Source organism: Varanus komodoensis, unplaced genomic scaffold, assembly GCF_004798865.1.
Source record: "Varanus komodoensis strain SLA01 unplaced genomic scaffold, ASM479886v1 scaffold109, whole genome shotgun sequence".
Classification (NCBI taxonomy): domain Eukaryota; kingdom Metazoa; phylum Chordata; class Lepidosauria; order Squamata; family Varanidae; genus Varanus; species Varanus komodoensis.
The window spans coordinates 803,500-826,987 of record NW_025335313.1 but is presented as its reverse complement, the minus strand read 5'-3'; the positions used below and the strand labels follow the sequence as shown (position 1 = coordinate 826,987).

The window sequence follows — 23,488 nt, the reverse complement described above, 5'->3', positions numbered from 1 at the left end:
TCCTAGCTATTCAGTTGCATGGGTGTGTGAGGAAAGCAGATGGCAATCTGTGAAATAAGATGCCTGGTCAAGGCTAACTTGTCTGTCCATCCTGTCAGGGTCCCTCGAGTCTCAAAATAGACCCCTGCACAAAGTGTGCTGAAGGGAATATGCAGGACAGCTATGCTCGGTTGCATGACTTGGCTAAGCAAAGCTCACAGCCTGAGCTGGTGAAACAGTAAATGTCATTCAAGCTTGCCTTCTCATTGAGGGTACTCAGGCTTGTTCTGTGATTTGCTCTACAGAAAAGGCCCTTTGAGAGGAGTGATGGTGAACTGCCCAGTTCCTTCGAACAGCGTGTCCATGTCATGCTGCATCGGATTGGTGTCACCAAGGTGTTGTCCTCAGAAGGCAAAAAGAAGCAAGTGAGTGACTGTGTGGTCCTTGGTGAGGGGTCCTTTAGCAGTTGCATCACTAGCTCAAAGTAGGCATCTGCTGTGGTTGGATACTCTCTTGCAGGGTTGGTCATGAGATTGAGAGTTGGAATTTGTTGTTGAGCTGGTCTTTTCTTTGTCGGCTTTGATTAATCTGATTTTAACTAAACTGCTGTACCAATGTTGTCTTAAAATGAAAAAAATACTTCTTGGTAAACAACTTTAGAATTGTGCAGCTAAAGTCTGGGTCCTCTTACAATATAAGGAAATGTTGGCTTCTGTTGAAGGAAATGCATATTCTAAGGGATTGCCTGTTTCCATTGCTTGACCATGATTGTAGCTACTGCATACATGGCCCTCTTTTTTGGCAGAAAGTCAGATTATGTGAGTTTGGGGTGCATTCCAGTTCCAAGATACTGTTACTGACCATAATGGGATATACTGATGTTTAAGAGAATGTCATTCAAAATTCCTGGAGAAGGCAATCTCTAGTACAGTGATGACAAACCTTTTAAAGACTGAGTGCCCAAACTGCAACCCAAAACCCACCTATTTATTGCAAAGTGCCAGCACTGCAATAAAACCTGAATACTGAGGTTTTCGTTTAGAAAAAACAACTCCCAGCCAGTCCAAGCATAGCGCACTGACTGGCCATGCAAAAGCTCAGACGAGTCGCGGCTAATGAGTCATGGCTCGTGACGTCATCGCTTGGTGCCACTACTCCTTTCCGAGCATGCGCATGGCCCCTGTGTGCGCCGTTATCCGATGCTTGGCTGCTGGGTTGATGCTGGGGCCACTTGGCTCACGTGCTGAGAGGGCTCTGGGTTTGCCACCACTGCTCTAGTAATAGTATAACCTATTTATGAATCTCATTCATACATTCACCGAACGTGTCCCCAAAACATCCTAATTCTTGCCTCTCTCCGACTGAGTCCTTCTCCATTTCATGCCAAGTCACGGGATTTCCTTTTCCTTGCTTTATCAAAGCCACTCTACAAACTGTGCATTTTCAGGAAAGGAGCCTCCCCTGGGAGTTTATTTACAGACGTGCTGCATTGGAAAACTTGCACTGTTTGAGCTTGACAGGTTTCTGACGTATTTCTGACTCAACAGTCAAAAGCAGACTGAACTGGGCCAGTTTGAGCTCAGCTTCCACCAAATTGCTTGAAGTATTTGTGCAAATGTGAAACCAATAACTGCACAATTTGCACAAATTAGGGCTGCCTAATTAGATCCAAGTTTTGTTATTCTTGTTTCTCGTGCATGACTACCTTTATTCCCTTATTGCTGTTGTTTCTTTTTTGCAGAGCAAAGATGGGGAGATCAAGAAAGCTGGTTCTGATGGTGAGTGGCAATTGATTGCACTCCTCCCTGCTGTTCATCCTTTTATCAGGTTTGCTGCCTGTACTAGGTAAGGGAGGCACATTTTTCACTTCCAGGTGCCTAAGTCAAATTTCCTCACCTCACCCCACCTTCTCTGGATCGAAGGAGATTCAGCCCAGGAATCCCAAAGTTTATGTGGCATATCCAAAGTTTTGCACATGCTAAATGCCTCACAACTCTGCCACATCAAAAACTTGCCTTTGAAACTCCCCTATGCTTTTTAAGCAGGTTGCTATCAGATGCAAATAGTTTACAGTCCCAATTTGGGAAGCCCAGGTTCATAGGCACCTTAGACATGTTCATACTTTTGAACCAAAAAGTGGCCCTTGGAAATGTATCCAACAACAGGCAGCATTTCAATGAGCTGGTAGTTTAGTGATAGAAGCACAGGAAGACCTACCTATAAATATGTGTTAAGCTTGGATGACATCTACTGGGCCCGCAGGGGAAAACAGCCCCAGTATGTTCTCAGGGAGACAGCAGAGCTCATGCCACGGCCTCTCCACCCACTGTCTCTTGTTTTCCTTGTTTGCTCGCTTGCCCCTTCTTTGGCGAAGTGCTTCCTTAGAAATCCAAACATGTCTAGCTGAGGTTGACATACTGTTTTCACTGACACAGGGAGGTAATGCACAAGTTGGAATTATGCTGCAAACAAAAGCCACCATTCATAATGACAAATGCCTTATTTACCCCCTCTCTGCTTATTGATGGAATAACTGGAGCTGTTCCATCTCCTCACAGATTCGCTGGTGTGTGAGGCTCAGAGAAATTGCCATGCACACTGCCATAATTTCCTGCCTAGTGAGCAGCTAGTCCAGAGCAACCTCTTACAGCCATGTGGCGTCCCCAAGGCCAGAATCCAGGATCTGTGAAACGCACAGCAAGATTCCCAAATCTCTAGCTGAGCCAATAGAACAGATGGGGAAATAAATTCCCTTCACCCAATATAATTAGCTTGTGTGCGTTAACAAAGCTTAACTCATGAGGTGGTCAACTCAGGGTTGCATATGGGTGGCACCCCTACAGCCTGCAGGTAGGAGCTGACATGATGGAATTAAGTCATTTAGGTTAGGACATTTGTAGGAAACATGGAATATGATTATACATGGGGTTCCCAGGCAGCATCTCATCCAGGCACCTAGGCCAGCTCCAGCCTAATAATCTGTTCTCAAGCTATTTTCCATTAAAAACACATTTTGCACACTAAAAAGCTAGATGTCACAAAGCATTCCACCAAGGGTTCTTTGTTCCACCCGACTTTTCTGAGTATGGAATGGCTTGTATGAAAAGACTTCTATCACAACCTTGAATTCTGAGACCATACCATTCTAGGCGCTTGTTCACAGTCTCAAACAGGATCTAGGTCTAACTTCAGAGTCCTTTACAGTTTATAGCTGGACCCTGGATGAGCAACTCCTTGAGCTGCCTTTAGACCTCATTCTCCCCCACCTTCCAGTTTTTGGTGGCCCCCTGAATTGGCTGTTTGATTTTTAGGGGATATCGTGGACTGCTCAACCGAGTCTCCTCCCTGCTCTTTGAAGTCACGCACACATTCCATGTCCACAGGTAGGTGCATTTTTTTCATTGGGAATATCTGTTCCGTGGGGCTTGAAATGCTGTTTTTCCATTCTCGGCACATAGCAGAGGCAATTAATTCAGCTGTTCATGTATCTGCGTTTGCAGTGTCCATGCATAGCTCAGGGCCAGAGTAGAGGTGGGCCTATGGGGATTGGCTCCTAATGCAAGTAATAGCTCCAGAAGAGCAAATTTAATCAGGGCCACAGCCGGGTAGGAAAGGATTAAATTCCCACTCCCCTCCTCTTGTGCTTCCAATAATCATTAGCATTTAACATCATGTAGTTTATCTCCTATGTCATCGTGGATTGTCATGGGGCAATCTCCTTATGTAGTGCCAAGCAGCTGGGTAGGGAATGGCAGAACATAACTTCACAGTCTCTTCATATTAGACTCGGACAACATTTCTGCTATGCAGACTGAGCAAAAGGAGCAAGGTAGACAGAAGCAGCTTCTACATGTCACACTTGTGTGCTAATAGGGTAGACAAAATGGGAAATAACGTACTTCCAAAGGTACAAATGAAAAAAACTAGTTATTCTGAGTTTTCATTGGCATCTATGAAAATATCTTCTCTTTTTTCATTTTGTCCAGCCTTAGTGTTTCCCTTCTGGGTTCTGTATACTGATGGGGCAGGCAAGCTGCACCACAAAAAATACAGTGACCCTAACAAAACTTCTGCTTCTCATTCCTCCACTTTGACATGGATGAAAGGTATTTTGGGTAACTTTGGCTCTTTCTGTCAAGACAGTCAGTCCCAAAGTCCTTTGCCAGAGATTTACTGTGGTGTAATATCAGACTAGGATTGGGTATGCAGTGATGGATGAGTCATGCAGAAGTGTGTTGCATGAATAAAGTTAGGAGGAAGACTCAGGTACGTGGCCTGAACATCTTGAGGGAGGAGGAGCTGAAACAAAGCATCATGGAATTATCAGTAGACAGCAGATAAGAAATGCCGCTTGGGAAATGTGGAGCCATCACAGAATTGCTGATCAAGAAAATTTGCGGTAGAAATGCTAGCCCGCTTTATGGGATGAACTACTGATGGCCTGTAGCACTCTGTTGCAGATCCCTCTGTTCACGTCAGTCCCACCGATGTTGCTGGCAGAACTGGTACGGAGCCCAACGGTGGGTCCAGTGAGGGGAGACTATGCTGGAAAGCTCTTGGGAAGCAACTGAATGCAGAGCTCCAGGGCAAGTGTTCAGAAATCAGCTCTTCCCCGAGAAAAGCTCTGGCCATGCAGGAGCCAGCAAGCCCCAGAGAGCAGAAGGAGAGAGAGAGCTGGAGCAGCAGTTTGCCAAGGACTGGGAAAAGCACAGCAGATCCTCATCCTGTCAGGAGGACAAGCAAGGCCGAAGGAGAGTCATTTACGGAACTACAGAATTCATATGCTGACGTAAACACGATTGCAGGAGGTATGTAAATGCTTGTGCTAGGATTTCTGGTTCTGAAAACGCTAAAATTGTACTGTTTGTTTCTCTACCAGCCTCCCTCACAGCCACAGAAGCCAGAGCACAGGGCAGCATGTATTCTCAGTGTCCCAGCTTGCTGGAGAAGCCGGGCTTCTGGCGTGGCTGCCCCCAGAATTCCCCTGCAATTTGCAAAGGCCAGCCTGAGTATAACCTTATTCATTTCTTTTTAGACAATCAGCTCAAACCCAAACCTCGTCTGAAGCCTGTGGCAAACCGGAGGGCCATGTCTGTTCACGAGGAACAGCTCAGGGACCAGGCCTGTGCGGCAGAGCTGCACCGTAAGTGCAGAATACTGAGAATACTTTTATGGGGATTAAGTTGCAGACCTGTGCTGGGGTGGGCAGGTTGTTGCCCTTCAAATGGTTGGCTTACAAACCAGCCCGAACTAGCACAGGCAAAAATAAGGGATTGCAGGAGCATTTGGAGGGCCTCAGGGTGTCCACCAATATCTAAATGAAGGCTGTGCCTGGAATCCAGCTGGCAGTTTCTAGGTGGCTCCTGCTGGAAACACACTGGGAAATAATTGCTTCTGTACATCTTGCTTTGCAGATAAGCCACTTCTCCAAATCTTTTTATATAAAAATATTTAAAAACAGATTTACTTATGTAGTACAATATAAAACATATACCATCATTATAACCAAGCAATAATAATATATCACTGGGTGACCTGGCTATGCTTAAACAGTAATATTTCCAATTAGTTAGGGGCACAAAGGTGCCTGCATGTCTTTTTGCCCTTCACTAACCACACTAATTGTGCTTTTCTATTCATCCCCAAACTGCTTTCCAGCATGACTCATATGATAATGGAGGTACCATGTTAGCATTATCATTTGCAAAATAAATAAAAGCTTCCCACTTTTCATGAAAACCATTTCTGTATTTTTCAGACCTAACCTGTCAGCCTTGGTTCATTAATTTTTCCATTAAGGCAATTCGAAGTCCTCTTTTCTAAGGGCAATTTCAGATGCCAGCATTTTAGAATTGATTTGTCCAATTCTAACCTTCTAAACTTCCATTAAGCACACCAGTCAGTGAGACAGACTCCCATCATCATTGCCTGTTTTGTACTGAAAGTAAACAAGGTAAAAACAGGTGCAAAATACCAGTTCAATGGTGGTACAAAAACTCCATAAGGTACAGAACTAACAGTTCTCTACTCCGTTTACAGAGTGCTGTCAGCTGAGAGGTGTGAGGCCTGAGGTCTGCATGAGACCCTTGTAACCTGTTGTATTTTATTAATGGTATACCTATACCACTCCACATCCAAACCGATTCTAGAGTGGCAAACAGGAGGAGGTTAAAAACAGAACATTAAAATCATGACTGGTCGGCAAGTAAAGCCTTCCTGAAATAAGACACAGCAGTGTTGGTGTCTGCCTGACCCCGAGACATGAAATTCCATTGAAATGGGGCTGCGACATTGAAGACTGTTCTCTTAGTGGGCTCGTTAGGCCATGGACTTGTGGCAGAACCCACCAGGAGAATGTCCACCTGTGACCTCAGAGACCAGGCAGGTTGGTACAGGAGCAAGTGCTTTCTAAGGTGTCCTGGTCCCAAGGGCCTTGTAAGTTAATACTAAAACCTTAAACTTGGCCTGATAGCAAACTGGTAGACAGTGCATTCCATTCAGCAAAGGCATCGCCCATGGAAAAGAGGCAGCTCCTATTAACAGCGGAGCCACTACATTCTGTGCTAACTCCAGCTTTTAGAGCAGCCTTAAGGCTGCTCCCAGACAGACTGCATTGCAGTAATCCAGTCTGGAGCATAGCGGTGCCTGTATCTCTGTTTAAGGGCATGGGGCAGAATGCTGTTATCCAGAGTGGGCATTCTGTACATGTTCAGAGGTGCTTTGATAAGGAAATTATATAGTGTCACTTCATATTTGTTTGAAAAGAGGGTATGAACAAAGATGAGAGACCACAGCACTAGATGTGGGTGGCTAAAGTGGGACTATAAGGACAAGAGTAACAGTATCTATTTTAAACATGGTTCTATTTGGACCATTAGCCTCGCTTCAACTTGCCATCCTTCTTATTTGTTATCACTGAAAGATCGAAAGTATTTAGAATGGTCATGTAATTAGAATGGGCTTAAGTCCCAATGACTGGAAATAGGCAGGAAATAAATAAATATAATAACGACAGCTATTATTATTACTTCCAGCTGGTGTATCCCTGCATACATTACAGACACAATAAAATGAAGAGGGGGTAGAAAAATGCAAGGCATCTAGGCAACAGATGACCTAAACAGGATATAAGTAACCTGAAACAGGTTGAAAGCTAATCAGCTAAAGGGTAAGGAGAGGGAATAGCATAAGAAACAAATGCCTACTATTAAAATGAGAAAGAGAAAACAAACTACTGTCCCAAGTATATCTAAAACAAAACAGGTTTAACAGTCCTGATTCCTTTCTAAAATAATTGGAAAGATAAACATTTAAAATATTTCCTTATCACAGGCAGGTAAGCAGCATTCATATCAGAGTTCTGGTAGAAAGAAGCCATGAAGCCTGTGGTAAGATCTGAATGACAAAACCCCAAAGACAAGCTAACACAACAGGAGAAGGGATACAGCTTCCTTAATGGGCTGCAAGCACAGGACTGCTTACTTAACCATTAAGCTATCACAACATACAGGTGGTCCCTAGGTTATGAATGTCTGAGTTACAACCAACCTGTGCTTAGGAACACGTTGACTGCCATAACCCTATATGGATATCTCTAGGGAAAAGCCGTGACTCACTCTAGGGAAGTACCCGATGCATTTTGCAACTCATCATCAGTGGCCACGCAGTTCCTTAGAGATACAGTTTTCACAGCTTTTCATTCCAAGGCTTCGGTTTGAGCATACCCAAGCCAGTGTATTTTGGGGCACATGTAAGGCATGTAGTTCCCCTCCGATTTTTCTTTAGCATTTGCCCTTGAAATTATGCCCTTGAAGTAGGCTTAGCAAAGTTCGAGGAGCAAGAGCCTAACACGGAGAGGTTCACAAAGGTTTACTGTACACTAACTGAGGCCCTTGGCTGCTACGAAGCCATTTACAGTGAGAAAAAGAAAATGGCTGTACAAACAACCCTTGAGGCCTACTTCAAGAAAGCAACTCCAGTGGTAACCCCATCCTCTTCAGAAGCACAATCAAACACTGACTTTCCAGCACCGGGTCCATCTCCATCATCATCAGCTAATGTTAGGCTTAATGCATTCCTGATGTTCTAAACTGTTTTAAGAGCTGTTTCTTTTGTTTTTTTTACAATACTGTATACATACACACAGACCCGCTCTCTCTCTCTCCAGTAACTGCAGTTACTTTATTACTGCGTTATTATTAAAATGCTGTATTGTGTTTAGATGTTTCAGTGAATATGGAAGTGTTGCTTACTCATGTGATCTGACTTACATACAAGTTCTACTTAAGGACATTCTCAGAAATGGAACTTGTTTTTTACCCAAGGACTACCTGTAATCATAAAACCATAAGCCAAGGATGTCTTTGCATGGCATTTCTGCTCCCTGCATTTCTGCAATTAAATGACTAAAAGAGAACGCACATTCTGTCAAGTGTTCAGTGCTCTGTTAGACCTTGACGTGAGAAGCAGTAAGAGACAGAATAAAAATCTACTCCAAACTGAGGAATGCCCTTGTGCTCTGAAGGCCAGAGTCTGGATAGCAGTGCCCTTCTACCAACCTAGCTGCTGCTGTACAACAGCCTTAGTCCAACTTCCCTGAAGCTTGGAATAGCGTGTCTTGTCTCTGCATCAAAACAGCATCTCCTGAAGCAACAAGCACATTGATGCTTCAGTATTACCCACACAATGGTCTGAGTGACATTTTCCACAACTGCCAACCATTTCCTGTTCGAAGCACAAGCCTCTTTCCCAATTTTGTTAACATGGTCACCCAATTTCATTTTCAACAGATGCAAAACCCCCTCTTTGTCTGCAGCGTTCCCCTATCCTGAAATGGAAGATTAAGCCCAAATCCCTGTTGGAGCCTGACACAGCTGCATTATCAGAGTTCCCAGGTAAGAGTGAAAAAAAAACTCCAATCTTTCCCAAGGGACAAGCTTAGTTAGTGTGTTGTAATTTTTAAAAAATTCGGGGCTTGTTCTGAATTTTACTACCTTCCTTGCTGTTTTGATGGAGGAACAGCTGATATAATCACCTAGCACTTTTGACAGAAGAGTCAGTAATCTGTATTCCCCACATCGAGCATACTGTATTTGCTTAAGGGACAACACTAAGCTCCTTTCCATTAGCGGTGCTAAATTAAATGTAGGATATTCAGATTCCCAAAGCCTTTACACTATCATTGCCCCCGGTGAGGTCTGCAGCTGAGACCATATCATTACGGTAACAGAATGCTTGTGGGTTCCTCTTGCAGATATGCTACCCCAAGAAAGAAACATGGCAGTCACACAGTCAAAGCCAAGAGCAAAAATGGAAGAAGAGTTGCAACAAGCTCTGGAACATACCCTAGAGAATGCACAAAATACAGCCCTAGACCAAAGAACTGCTGTGCCGTTTGCCAAGTCTCACACACAAGAGCACTGAGTCACTAGCTGGTGTTTCTGCATGATGGCAGCTCAACCAAATGAGCATAGAATGAAGGCTTATGATACAAAGCAGCAGCAAAGCCAGCTATATGGGTGCCAGCGATTCAGCACAGGGCCAAGCAAGCCACGGGCCCCAACATGGCTCCTTGGTTGGTGGAGCTGCTATTTTCAATGTGGAATAGTGGTATCTAAGCTCCTGCACGTCTTCTGGGTTGTCCCCTTATTCATCTATCACCCTTGTATTTGCTCATGTAAGTGCCCTGTGCTCTGATGGTTCACATGGGGAAAACCAAAAGCTGAGTACACAGGAATCCAGCCCATTTGAGCAGCAGTTGTACAGCTGGGAGCTGGTGCAGAAGCAAAGATGTATAGTGCCAGAAACTGAGAACCACCAGCAGGAGTGGGGGGGGGGGGGAGTGGGGGAGCTGTTTTACATAGACTAAACTTGCCAGCCTTGCAGTGTACTTTTAAAGAGTGTAGGGCTTGGCCAGCTTTCTGGTTTGCAAAAAAAAAGGCTAAAATCAGGGGTGCAGTTAAGCCACAAAGCCAGGCAGGTCTGCCTCACATTGACAATCTTACTCCTTCCTTCATCCTGCAGTATATCTATTTCTATGGTTGTACATCCCCTGGCCACTTCCCTTCATAAGCCTGGGGTGGGGGGAGGGGGCAAATCTGTTCTACACAAACATCTACTGTTACCAGTGAGGTGTTTGGCATGAATAAGACAGGAGGGGTGTGTTTGTTTTGGCAGCTTTCACCAAGTAAAAACTAATAAAGTCTCAGCCCCTCCATTCCACAATTAAATGAGAATGATAATTCAAATCAGAATTGTTCCTGTCTCATTTATTGTGGTATTAAGACTTGTCTTGCTTCCCTGATATCTACAAGATCCAACTGTGCCTTGCTGTTACAAAGGGGATGGAATAAAGGGATAAGATGCTTAAATAGATTGGAAAGGTGTGAGCTGCAGATGTCATGCTAGGTTTGGTGCCTGTTTAAATCTGGCTTTTAGTTGACATGTCATGATTTCCAAACTCTGTCTTAAAGGGCAGCAGTTTACCCTAATCTATTTGCTTTCCGAAGGCTGCAGGTGACAATTCATGGTATGGATTACTGTTAAATTTCCTACATGTAAAGCACTTGGGAATACAAGAGTGAAAGCATATACGTTGCTATACTGAGGAACTACAACATATAGTCACAACCTGAAAAAGATGCAGTCATGTTACATGGCACCCTATATGCACTTTTAACTCTGCTTCCTACACCAAAGTGCTTTGGATGTAGGAGAGTCATAAGAAGTCGTCTCAATCAGCCACTGCTATTTCAGTTCAGAAAACGTGTGGCACAGTAGACTACCAATTCACTTAGATGTTTGGAGAGATACAGACAGCAATAACCTGAGTGTGGGTTACTGGAGTCTCACAGCATCCTTTGGTACTACAAGTAGTAGCCTTACATGCCCCAAAACCTGTTTCTGCACGCATTGCTTGTGATCTGATATACGAATACAGGCTGCCAAACTCCTACAGATCTGGACAACACCCAGACGGAATTCAGCTCTATGTACTGTTTGTGGGTAACTGCCATCCAATACCAAATGTTTATTGCATGTGTATATATAAATATATTTTAAAATGCTAGCACAAACAGCTGATTTAACTGTTGCTATTGTTCCTTAAGAAAAGGAAATGGAGGCAGTTATTTCAACTTTCAAACCATGTTTAAGCTACTGTGCTCAACTTTGGAAACTGGGCACGAAGTATATTTTCTACAAGAGCTGTGTTGTTTTTTTCTGATTTCCAAAACATTTGATCAAGCATGTAAGCTACATGAAATATTTTGTAATTAAATGGAACAGGGAAATGATCAAAACAATTAAAGACCAAAGCTTTCTAGTTCAGAATATTGCCACAGGAAGAAATTCTTGATTTCCCTGATATTCTGAGACATTTGCAAATGCTTCTTAGGTACAGTTCAAAGCACTGCTTAAAACCAAAGAATTACCACATTTGTATAATATTTCAGAATGCAGCGTGGCTGACAAGCTTTATTTCATACTAAAGTAACTGAGCATGTGTGAAAAAAGTCAGTGAGGGAAAGAAATGTCTATGCTGTTTAACAGAGCCTCTCATTCTCTACCACCACATCAAAAACTTCTCTATTAGTAGAGAGATCTGTATTATCCAATGAAAGTGACTGGCAGCTGACTGACAGAGAAAAAGAAAGTACTTTTTTGAACAACTGTTTAGATTATAAAATCCCCAGATGTGGCGATAGCTACTAACTTATATAACTTGAAAAAGTATTATGCAAATTCATGGAGAAAGAGTCATTAATATACCAGTGATGGTTATTTAGAATTTCCATGTCTGCAAAGGCGGGATATCACTGGCTACCCTATTACTGGGGAATAACATCAGAGGAAACCTATTTGCCCTCATGATTTTCTTGCAGCCTTTTCAGAAGCATCTTAGTTGATGAATGTGAAAAACAAGATAGTGGTTGGCACAGCTTGTTCCAGTATCTTTTATATTCTTTGTTGTGGTAAACTCAATTACAAACCTATTTATGGACTATGGACTGCAGCCAGACATCATCGTAGAGTAGTCCCTATGAAAGCAATAGTACTGGTTATGAATAATCTAAGGAGACTACTAAAAGTAGGAAACAGTCTGGTTGCAATGCTATAATTTATAGTTTTTTTCTTCAAAGAGCTCCTCAGACAGCCTGTTGTGTAGTGCTCACCCATTATGGGCCAGAAAAGAATTCCTTCTAATCCGATGGATAAATTTATTTACATAATGAGATCCAAGCAACTTCGAAGTACCGTGGTCATTTAGAGTAGTTCATGTTAGTAAATCAATTTCTATGTCTCTGGGCTGTGGTCAGACTTAAAAAAAAACTTTTTAAAAAGCACCTTGTTATAAGTTCAAAATGTTATTTTCCCCAAATAAGTATGCAGTATTTTTCATTCTGCTGGAAAAAAACACAACTGAACAGAAATATTGGAGGTGCTTTCTGCTTAAAAAACATTTTTATTTTTATATACAAAACTCAAAGTGGAATTTTATTATTTAACTTTAACTTTACAGAAGTACAAAATTAAGCATGTAGATTACTTTAATCTGATAACAGATTGAGAAAGAGTTTATACCACAGCATTTCTGTCATGCCATATTGCAGTTGGTGTGTCCTTTTGTGTTGAAAGCATAGCAGCCTTTGCTACAGAAACATGGACCACCCTGGATGAGACTAGCAAACTGGGTTCCTTCCCTTTCCTTGTATGCAATTAAACAAACAAAATATCCCTCTTCAAACAGAACATGGCAAAAACCTGGCTTGATAAATCCAACCTTAAAGATTAGTAACATCAGTAACAGCTACTGCTTCTGTGTATTGCTGAAAATCCAACGTGCCCATCCCAGCATAGCTCTTGATATCCTGCAAATCAAAAACAGAAGATGTGAAGCTAGGACCACAGAGTTTAATGATAGCCTGATCATTCTCATCCATTTTTTAAGTGCAGAAAAATAATAGGTAATTAGCAAGTTCAGCTCTTTCTAACCTACTGCATCCACATGTATTGGATTATAATTCTCAACATTTCCCGTCAGCCTGGTTAATGGTCAGAGTTTATGGGAGTTGTGTTCCAAAACTTCCCAAGGGTGCCATGCCTGCTTTGAACATCCTATAGGTACCAAGGCTATTATCTAGAGCAATTTTTTGGACATAATTAATTTATAACCCTCCCCGCTATCCCCTACATCTCACTTCAAATTCAGCTAGCCAGGAAAGATACTAACCTTGTAGAGCGTACTTGGGAACAGAGTTCAGGTGTTGGTCGCTTGTACTTAATATGAAAAGGGGCTCGTTTCACATGCTGCTGGAAGGAAGCGAGAGATGCACACTGAATTTAAAGTCAATCTTGCTCAACCTCCAGATTTCTTGGTTGGGGGCAACGTGGGGGAAAGAACATATGGGGAGATGAAGGCTGTAGTAAATGGACACAACTTGTCAGATCTAGAGTCAACCATGCTACACTTCAGCAAACATAAATCTATGCCTTTCCTGTTGGTAGAAGCAAAAGCAAAACTAGTGATGGTCATGTTGGGGCATTGTCAGAGAAGGAACAATGGCCTTCCTAAACAACTGTTAGTGGACTCTATTGTACCTGATGAAAATCCTGGTCACAATCCAAAGCTATCAGGAATTGTATCACAACTGTTTGTCCAAATCAAAGATGTACCTGCTGTTGACCTCTGTGTTGTCCAGGCCTTCTAGGAGTGATGTCTGCTACTCTCTGCTCCCTCCCTTTTTCTAGGAATGTCTCTGTACATCTGAACTGGGCAGATGCTGGATGTTGCTGGATCGTTTCGATTCGGCTTTTCTTGGGTGTACTCACAAATTTCAAGGGAGATTTACAAGTTGTCAAGAGCTTGCTCTCTAGCTCGTGAGCTTTTGCAAAGGCCCTGGTGGAAGGATGTTCTGGACTGGAAAAAGTCTCAGTAGTTTCCTCCTCATCTGGCATCATCTGTTTCCTTTTAGCTGCCACACATTTCCTTCCTCTATCCAGACATTTCTCCCCAGCATTTCTCAGCACCATCTTATCCCTCTGCAAATGAGTGAGATGATCTTCCTTCATGTTTTCAGACAGTGATGCAAGGGAGCAGTCACTCCGAGAGGGGGGGCAGACAGGAGAGAGAAGGCATGTAGCAGTGTGGGAATGTGAATTCTTCAATGATGTATCACAGGGAGTGCTCTCATCAGTATCTGCAGCTTTGCTGGCATGGTATGTAGTGTTCAGTTCAATCGATTCCTGACTGACAGACTCCTTTAAAGATACATGGTTGTGAGAAGGAAGCAGTGTTGGGGACGCTGTCTCTACTAGATCCGCCTGCTCAGAATTGCATAGGGATGTATGAGCACGAGGCTCTGGGAATTCTGTAGTAGGGCTGCTGAAGCACGGAGCCTCTTCTTCCTCCGCTGTAGTAGCCAAAAGCACCTGCTGTGGGGCAGGAAGACCGGGCAGTGTACCAGATGTGTCTGCCAAAGCACATAAACAAAAATACACTATTTGTAAGGCACACAAAGTACAAGGAATACAGTGCCCAACAGAAGCTGGCTATGTTGAATATAATGCACTAAAAGCAGGAGAAGCAAGTTCAACAAAGTCAAATCCATATGAGAATGGAAAACAACTGAAGACTAGCATGCTAGTCCAAGGCTACTTTCCCCCTATCTAAAATGCCATTATTCAAAGTTGCTTTAAGTCCTGCTGGGGAAAAATGCAGGCATGATGCGAGTGCCTGTATCTTCTCCTTGTGATGCTCATAGTAGCTTCAAGGATGAAGATGGAATTTAGGTCAGGAACTATCCGTGAGAAAATCCCTTTAAAATCCCTTCCTTCAGCACTGCTGCTGCAATTAAAACCAGAGACTGCCACAGCTGCTTTAAAGTTTAAAAGGATGGGAAATCTGATCACGACCTTCCATTTCTGTTTGGTCCTAAGACACAGAAATATGGCAGTGAAAAATGAGATCCCTTGGCAGTGGTCCCCCAGGCCACACATGCACCCGTATCCTCTGTTGCTCATGCCCGTGTGACCAAAAACACATGCAAGAGGGAGTGAGCAGCTGAGGTGCATTATGAGGCACTACAGGAAAAGAGGAGTAATGAGCCTGAAGATGGAAAAAGGTGCTGAGAATTAAATAGTGGTGAAGGGAGTGCTTAGGCTGGGAGAGATGGCAGGCCAGAATGAACTCTTTAAACAGTACCTTCCAACAAGCTGTAAGTATCATTATATGATTTATATTCTGCCCCTTTTCTCTCTCGTGAAGAATGTAAGAGGGTTTATACAATCTTCTTCTATTCCATTTTATTCTCACAACAGCAAACCTGTGAGGTAGGTTAGGCTGAGAGTCCATGTCTTGCACAAGATCACCCAACTGTGGCTGAGTGGGGACTAGCAACTCAATCTCCGAGGTCCAGTCAAACACTCCAATCACTACATTACACTTGCTCTCCCATCTTGTTAGCAAGAAAATAACCTCTGATGCAAATACTGAGCACATGGAGCAAAAGAATGACTTTCTTACCATATACAGGATAACAATGCAATTATTAATAGTATTCTACAGTTGGAAGGAACTAGATTAACCTATGTGCTCAGTAAGGTGGAGAAGTGTGAGCCATCCCCCTTCTAAGGGTACTGTCAGTTGCATCAACTTTTTAGCTCCTTTATTTTTTTTTCTTTTCGGATAGTGCTCCCCATGCTTTTTTCACAGGATCATATGCAGCAATGACTGAATAAGTCTGACTAAATGAAAACAAAATTTAAAAAACACGAAACTGGAGCCATTTTTTAGAAACAGGAGGTGACAAACCAGTGACAGGCTCTCCAATGTGTCATTGAGGCACTTTGACAGGGCTGCCACTAGATGTCAAATCAGAGATCACTTTTTACAATCTACAACAACAACAAAAAGAAGAAGAGTTAAATAGCGCATATGCACACCCCACCCAGCAAACCAAAAAGGGCTGGGATCTGAGTGGGGAGAGGGCAGGCAAGTTAATCCTGCTGTGGGATCCCCTGGGTAAGTTGGGGAGAGAGAAGCAAAGAAGCCATGGTGAGCTTGATGGTTATTCACCCAACAACTGGCTAGTGGGTTGCTGTGTTATGCAAACATGAGCATTTTCAGAGGTGAAGTATGGTCACTTCCTGCACAGCTATACAGCAAGCTAGCCTGTTGAGTCACCTTTGCTAGGGGCCTGCAGCTGGATGGGTGACCACATAAGGAAGGAGGAGGCAGAGGATTGGACTTGACAGACTTCCAACTCTACTTCCATTCTATATGCACCTCTCTTGAGGGCAAGATAAAGATACACTCCATGCTAATAAGGTGTCATGTACTGCGGAGTTGTGGGGTTTATGCATTTGATTTCTATCCCATCTTTCCACTAAGAAAGTGGCACTTGAGGCAATTCTGGGTGGAACAGAGCTGAAAAGCTAATCGAAAATGAATCAGAATTTCCAAAATCAACACTGACTTTCCCACTTTTAAACATTTTTAAATTGGGCGTTTAATATTTGATTCTTTAGGATACATTAAAAAAAACCACTTGGAAGTTCAGCATTTGCAAGCCGCCCAGAGAAACCTAAGGTTATGGGAGCAGCAGAGAAATGAAACAAAATAAATAAATAATAAAATATAAAATCTCTGACAGACGGTTGCGCAGTCTCTGCTTAAATGGCTCCTGCAAAGAAAAGCACACCACCTACCAAGACAGTTTCACTGCTGAACAACTCATAGCATTAGAAAGTCTTTTCCAATGTTCAATGAATATTTACTCCCCGCCATTTCCACCCATTGGTTATGATCCTGTCCTCTGGAGGAACAGGGAGAAAATCTTATCCATCTTGTATATGACAGTCTTTCAGATATTTCAAAACTGCCCTAAAATCATCAGGATAAAGACACCTAGTTTTTCAACCATTCCAGCCTTTCACCACCTGCTGCCTTCATCCTAACAAAGTCATTCATCAATGTCCTTCATAAAGTATCGTATCTTGAAGTGGACACACTATGCCAAATGCTCAGAAAAGAATTGCTGCCTCTCACAATTCTGAACACCACGTTTCTGTAAAGTATTCCTCCAACTTTATAATCTGCATTGCACTGGTAGCTCCTGTTCATCTTGTAGCATTACTCACCACTGGAGGAGGTCAAAGTCATTCCTGGAAATATATCCCAAGGGTTTTCTAGGGAGACATCCAAACTTTCAGATTCCGCTGCCAAAAAGAAAAAAAATTACTTAAGCATCACCCTGCAAGAGACCTCAGAAAAAGCCAGGCGATCATGAGATCAGGGTAAGGTCATACAAGCAGCAATAAGCATTCTAATACCGCAAATTATTCTAGGAATTATTTCTTTCAAGGAGACAACTCTTGTAACCAAAGAAGGATAGAGCATCCACCTAACCAAAGTGAGTTATGAGCATGGATCTACTCTCACAATCATGAGTTCAAGAATATAAAGTTAGTTATTTTCAGTAAGATTATTCAAACTTTGATCTGATGAGATGATCTTCAAAATAAGTTTCTAGATAAGCTTCATGAAATGAAAAAACAAGAATAATGTTGGGTTTACTGAAGTACACCTAGTTAGAAATAAAGAAGTGCTTTAAACCACAGATGGCATTTGATATTCCAGCTTCAGTTCCTCTCCAATCCCATGTAAAGCTACATGCTGCCATTCACAGTAATTAAGATTTTGTTCCTGCCAAAGAATACTTATGATATTTTGTAGAACCATTCAACTATGATTCTCAGTGTGCTCAAGGTCCTTATCACATAAGGCAGGACCCAACAGCAAGTGAGTTCAAAATTATATCCTACCTATGGTACATTCATACACAGCATGAAAATCAAAGAATTTTGAACAGATTATAGCTCAGTTATTCAGACTCTTCAAAAAACATATTAATAGGCACAGACAAATGAATTTTACATTTGTCCATGTCAATTTTTTATCTGAGCAGGAGACAGCGTTGCAACCTTTCAGAGTTGGACAGATTAATTCAATATTTGATCAGATTGGTACATCTTAATCTCCTAGGATGGAATGTTCCATTTCTTTCAGTCCAATGGCTACATACCAAGGAAGCTTGCAGGAGCTGCAAGTGGAAGATGGGGCTAAAGGCCAAAAAGGGTGGAGACAAAATGGGTAGGGCCAAAACATTAAAAAGGGCAGCCTATTTCAGTTTAGAGCTTTTACTGCCAATAATTAAGTCTGGAGAGAGGCATTTCAATCTTTCGAAATGGAGGAAAACTACAGAAAAGCCACCAATGGTTAGTACTTGGAAGAAAGAGAGTAGAATAATAGAAGAGTTGAAAGGGGACATGAAGGTCATTGGGTCCAACCCCCTGCTGCTGCAGGACACGAATTTACACCATCCCACTCAGATAGTTGTCCAGTTTCTTTTTGAATGGTTCTGGTGTGAGTAGATCCAAAGGAAAGGGCATGATAATTTGGGAAACTCAGAGGGCCAGACCAGGACTCCTGGCTTAAAATTCTGCACACATCAAATAGTTTCCATTACAGAAATGCTAAGCAACAGTGACATTTGGCTGAAGACAAGCAACCGCTATCTAAAAGAATATTAGTTTCATGTGAATTCTACCTTGAGCAAAAACCTCCAGCAATAAAGGATGAAACCAAGTCTTTTAGATAATTCTCTCTTCTTATAAGGAGACTTTAATGTTCCAACAAAAAGACCAAGCACTGTTTGTCACAAAAACAACTACTGCTACGTACCACTAAAAAAGGACGCAGTACTTTGGTCATCATCTTGAGAGCTTTCACCAGTATCATGAACAGCTTGAGAAGTCTCTGTAAGAACAAGTATTGTCTCCTCAAATGGGACACATTCCTGCGCTATCCTTCCCAATCGTCATACAGATTTGATTTGCAACCGACACAGGAGCTCAGGATACACAACAATGCTTGGGAGCAACTTTTGTCCACATCCAATCTCATCTACATCCAATCACATACATCCATATTTTGTAAAATGCAACACTCGTTTATCAATGTTCTTCATTAAGCTTGATATCCAGCAGTGGACACACTACTCCAAATGCATGCTGATCAACACAAAAAATAATACACCATGGAGGGTAAAGGAATCATACAGATCACTTTCTTTACGTAACTGTGCTTTTCTTTACCTTGAACTTCGAATGTTTAGACAACTGATACTGTATGTATCAGTGTAACAGTGGTGTCGAAGTTTGCCATAACGGGACTGCCTCAGCCAGCAGCAGTCATTTGCTTGATACTAACTGTACAGTTCCTTGGTCATTTTTACAGCTGCAAGAGTATAGAATCTACAGGACAGAGGTAGAGCGAGGTGGATGAAGGAAATAGCAAGTATATAACCGTGTGCTGCTCCTTAACGTGCCAGCCTACAGACCTAAAGGTAAGCTACAGCTATTCAGCTGTAAGTTGTGTGGAGCTTGGATAATCTAAGCTAAAGAGCATCAACAAGATTTAAGACCAGATGTTTCAGACTACAACTCCCACTAGGCCCAGCCAGCAGACCAGACATTAAAGGAGTTATACTCTGAAACAGTGGTTTTCAACCTTTCCATAGCTGGGGACCAGCAAAAACAGGAAAACCACCTTGGGGATTGCTGAGGCAGAAACAAAAACACCATACATACAATACAGTATTCTGTGTTTTGGTTTCCAGACACAATATCCACCCCCCACAAAAAAACTCCAAAACAATCAGCAACCAAGCAACAAAAAATGCCAACAAAAGAACAAAATACCGAAATCAGCACAGTGTGGCTACCACTAAGCCATCTCTTCCCTCCCTGCCACCCCCATGACATCAGCGCACCCCGAGAATGTGATGCAACCACGGAAGAGGTGGTGCAGCAGAGCCAGCCCCCACACCAGTCCGCAGCAAGCAGGGTGCCCCCCCACCATGGACCAGCAGGAAATCTCCCGCAGACCAGTGGCTGAAAACTACTGCTCTAAAAAATCTAGAGGACTATGGGTTGCCAGTACCTGAACTAGAATAAACTTTCTTATAGTTATTTAACTCTGGGTACTCACTTGGAGTGTAGGACTTGGAAAGAGCTGCCTCATTTTCTGCACTGATTACTAGAAGCTTTGCTGGGACTGTGAAGGTGTCTCGTTGCAGCTGAAATCAAAATTGATAATCCACTTTGTACACACACCCTGATCATCCACATATTCCCAGCCAGTGCTTAACAGGACCAAAGTTCTTTATAGCTTGCCCACCTCTCCTAGTTTCATCAACCAGAAATGAACAAACTGCACAGAGCAAATCTGAGCCAACTATTGGTAATGAAAGCTCTGAGAAAAACACAGATCAAGTAACCACTTCATTTTCAGTGACAGCAGCTTTCATAGTTTGGATATTTACTTAAGTTCCTTTATTCCACCATCCCTTGTCCCCCAATCCCTGCCCTTAACGATTTAAGTTAGCCTGTCACAACCAGGATATGAAAGACACATGAAGACAAACCTTAGCTTCTCTGCGTTCCCTCTGCCATTTGGTATCTGGATATACCGCCATTTGCTCAGAATCCAACTTGCTAGGGTCCAATAAACTGAGGCAATCCTCAACACTTTGTTTCAAAGTGCTCAGCTGATCCTGCTTTATCTCTCTCAGTATTTCTGAAACAGATGGTTGTTCTTAAACGGGAACAGAAATGCATAGAGTAAATAAAGTGTTAGCTTTAAGTTCCATAACATTTCACATTAAATTTTTAGCATGCAGTTGTCATTAACCTGAGACTAATTTTTTTGAGCATTTGCATCAGTTTTGACTTGAAAGTAAAATAACTAAAACAGAAAAAAAAATCTTGCTGTAAATATGTGCCACAGAAAATTGATCTACCCTATGCTGAAAATAGTCCAAAGGCTATATCAAAGAAACATACGATTATGCAATGAAGGAGTATTCCCTTCTAAGACAGTAAAAAGTGTGTGGAGCAGTCCCTTTATGATATGGATAGTCACAGGAATTCTTTTTATACCTATGGGCCTCTCCCATTAACACTACATGAAAGTATTTGATATTCACCAACCATACCTGAGCTGGGCCAGAGCTGCATGGCAAAACCTTTCCTGAAACATGCAAACAAGACAGAAACAGGAGTTATATACCAGTCTTGCAAAACTTTAAAACTCCTCCCTTTTTCATCTTTAGCTTTGAATTGCTCCTATGCAAAAGCTGCAAAAAAGCTTGTTTCTGCAGCTTCCTGATGTGATGTTATTTAACATCAGCCTGAACCATTCAGGGCCACTTCCATTGCCCAGGAATAAACAATGCTACTGGCGTGGGGTCCCTTGCCCACAGGTGAACAAAGACCCATGGAAGTACAGCTGTTTAGATAAGAAGAAAAATGGGGATTTCTCCTGCTGTTTGCATCTTTATTCAAACCTCTGAAGAAGTCGGGCAAAACTGTGCCTCTTCGCTTCAGATCTCTATGCCATTAGAACATCTGAGAGGCAGATACTTCTCTCATTCAGAGGAAGCATTGTTGCTCTTATTAACAGTTTATACCTGATTTTCCAGGAATTTTAAAACATGTTTAACATCAAACTTTTCACACTTTAAACCTGTTTCCAAGATCCAGTTGACATGGGACTTTGTTGAGAATGAGGCAGGAGGAGAAACAGCAGGGCAATGCCATGTGTTTTTAAGAGCCTTCTGAGTCTTGCACCATCTGCAATCATAAGGTAGTTTTCCTTAAACAGTTGCAGAGGGATCTGACAGCTCCTGTATGATCATGTGTTCCAGATGAGACATTATCTCAAATCAGAGCTGGTATTTGTACTTAAAGAGTGTGGCCCTCCACTGTGATGGAGGGAGTTAACTCTCAAATTTCATGTTCCTTTCCATACACAAACACTGTATTCAATTCTATCCAAAAGCCTACAACATAAAATTATAGATAGCTTGGGAAAATAATGGTAAAATAGATTCTATAGTAGAGAATGAAGGGCAACATAACAGTGATGTCAACAGAGATAATTCAAAGCAAAACACATGCAGTTTACCAGACACGTAGTAGTATCAGCAATGCCCAATGCCTGTTAGACATCAATACCTATCTGAGCTGTAGGTACCACCACTGGAAGGTTTTAGAAACATTATGTGTTCCTTGAAAGGGAGGCAAAGTTATTTTTCTTATCTATCAGTTTATCCAAAGTAAGACCCTTCCACAAAATCCTATGGTCAGAGATTCTGAGCATCAGCTTACATTTTCTTGAGTAGGGAGCTCAAGATGGGCTGGAAGCTTAGGTTATGCCATTTTCTTTGGGGCAGTAATGGAAAATTCATCAGCATATGTTGTGATTATGTTTGAAGCCATGGTCTGACCACCTTGTCAATGAAGGAACAGCAAGATATTCTAGCATTGCCCTGGTTGGTACATGTACTGTAGTATAATATGTACTTAAGTTTCCTTCTTGGATCAGGAGTTGAAGTTTATAGAGCAACAACTTGAAATATTCTGTGTTCCATATGAAGACTCTCACAACCTTACTGATCTGTACAAAACAGAGCTTGGGAAATATAGTGGTAAATCACAAAAATATTTCAATTGCTAACTTTAAGCTAAATCAAATACAAAGGAGAAATTGTTGGGCATGAACTTACTGCCATAGTTGCTTTATCTTCTGTAGCACAGATGGTTCCTGATTGCTATAAAAAAAAGGACATTTTACTAAGGATGGTTTTTACCACAATCAAAATGCTCAGATAATGAAACATTTGTCATGCAGGGCCAGCCAGTCATCTATCACTGAAGCTTATTAAACAGAAAAAGAAAATACTAAGAACAAGGTCCAGAAAGCCAATTGTGAAACTATGAATAATGACAGAATATATTTTGGATATCCAAAATTTCTCACTCTTTGAATACTGTACAGACCCCACAGCCATCAAATGTTTCTTTCATTCTAAAGAGCCATAACAAATGTCCATCTCAAAAAAATGTACATCAAAGCAGACATTTTCCAAAAACAACTGAACACAAAATTATTGGGGAATTGGATCCTGCACTGAATGGATATTCAGTACTGAATATTGTACTGAATATTTTCCTGGGCTCCAAGATCGCCGCAGACGGGGACTGCAGCCAAGAAATTAAAAGACACTTGCTCCTGGGAGGAAAGCTATGGCAAATCTAGACCACATGCTAAAAAGCAGAGATATCACCCTGCCGACAAAAGTGCGTATAGTCAAGGCTACGGTTTTCCCAGTTGCAATGTATGGCTGTGAAAGCTGGACCATAAGAAAGGCAAAAGGATTGAGGCCTTTGAATTGTGGTGCTGGCGGAGACTCCTGCGAGTCCCTTGGACCACAAGGCAATCAAACCGGTCAGTCCTAGGGGAGATCAACCCTGACAGCTCTTTAGAAGGCCAGATACTGAAGATGAAATTCAAATACTTTGGCCACCTAATGAGAAGGAAGGACTCCCTGGAGAAGAGTCTAATGCTGGGAACAATAGATGGCAAAAGAAGAAGGGGACAACAGAG

At 42.1% G+C, this 23,488-nt stretch overlaps 2 protein-coding genes across 4 annotated transcripts in view; one reads left to right on the top strand and one right to left on the bottom strand.

The window, feature by feature from the left end:
- CARMIL2 (capping protein regulator and myosin 1 linker 2) overlaps positions 1-9,796 on the top strand; it is an 84,795-nt gene extending 74,999 nt beyond the window's left edge. Inside the window, exons 34-40 of the mRNA XM_044419844.1 lie at positions 285-404; positions 1,721-1,757; positions 3,291-3,362; positions 4,440-4,787; positions 5,015-5,122; positions 8,769-8,873; positions 9,233-9,796. Coding sequence (XP_044275779.1) covers positions 285-404; positions 1,721-1,757; positions 3,291-3,362; positions 4,440-4,787; positions 5,015-5,122; positions 8,769-8,873; positions 9,233-9,402 — 960 coding nt within the window. The 3' untranslated portion in view covers positions 9,403-9,796. The remainder of the gene's footprint in view (positions 1-284; positions 405-1,720; positions 1,758-3,290; positions 3,363-4,439; positions 4,788-5,014; positions 5,123-8,768; positions 8,874-9,232) is intronic.
- Positions 9,797-12,461: 2,665 nt separating this feature from the next.
- Positions 12,462-23,488, bottom strand: part of LOC123018074 — a 25,886-nt gene continuing 14,859 nt past the window's right edge. The window contains exons 6-14 of one of the 3 annotated variants that reach the window (XM_044419841.1): positions 22,608-22,652; positions 21,036-21,070; positions 20,466-20,635; positions 20,030-20,117; positions 18,722-18,796; positions 17,119-17,196; positions 13,654-14,450; positions 13,211-13,290; positions 12,462-12,848 (exon numbers count right to left, since the gene is read on the bottom strand). In XM_044419841.1, coding sequence (XP_044275776.1) covers positions 12,788-12,848; positions 13,211-13,290; positions 13,654-14,450; positions 17,119-17,196; positions 18,722-18,796; positions 20,030-20,117; positions 20,466-20,635; positions 21,036-21,070; positions 22,608-22,652 — 1,429 coding nt within the window. In that variant the 3' untranslated portion in view covers positions 12,462-12,787. The remainder of the gene's footprint in view (positions 12,849-13,210; positions 13,291-13,653; positions 14,451-17,118; positions 17,197-18,721; positions 18,797-20,029; positions 20,118-20,465; positions 20,636-21,035; positions 21,071-22,607; positions 22,653-23,488) is intronic. The other 2 variants (XM_044419842.1, XM_044419843.1) reach the window with 2 other exon arrangements.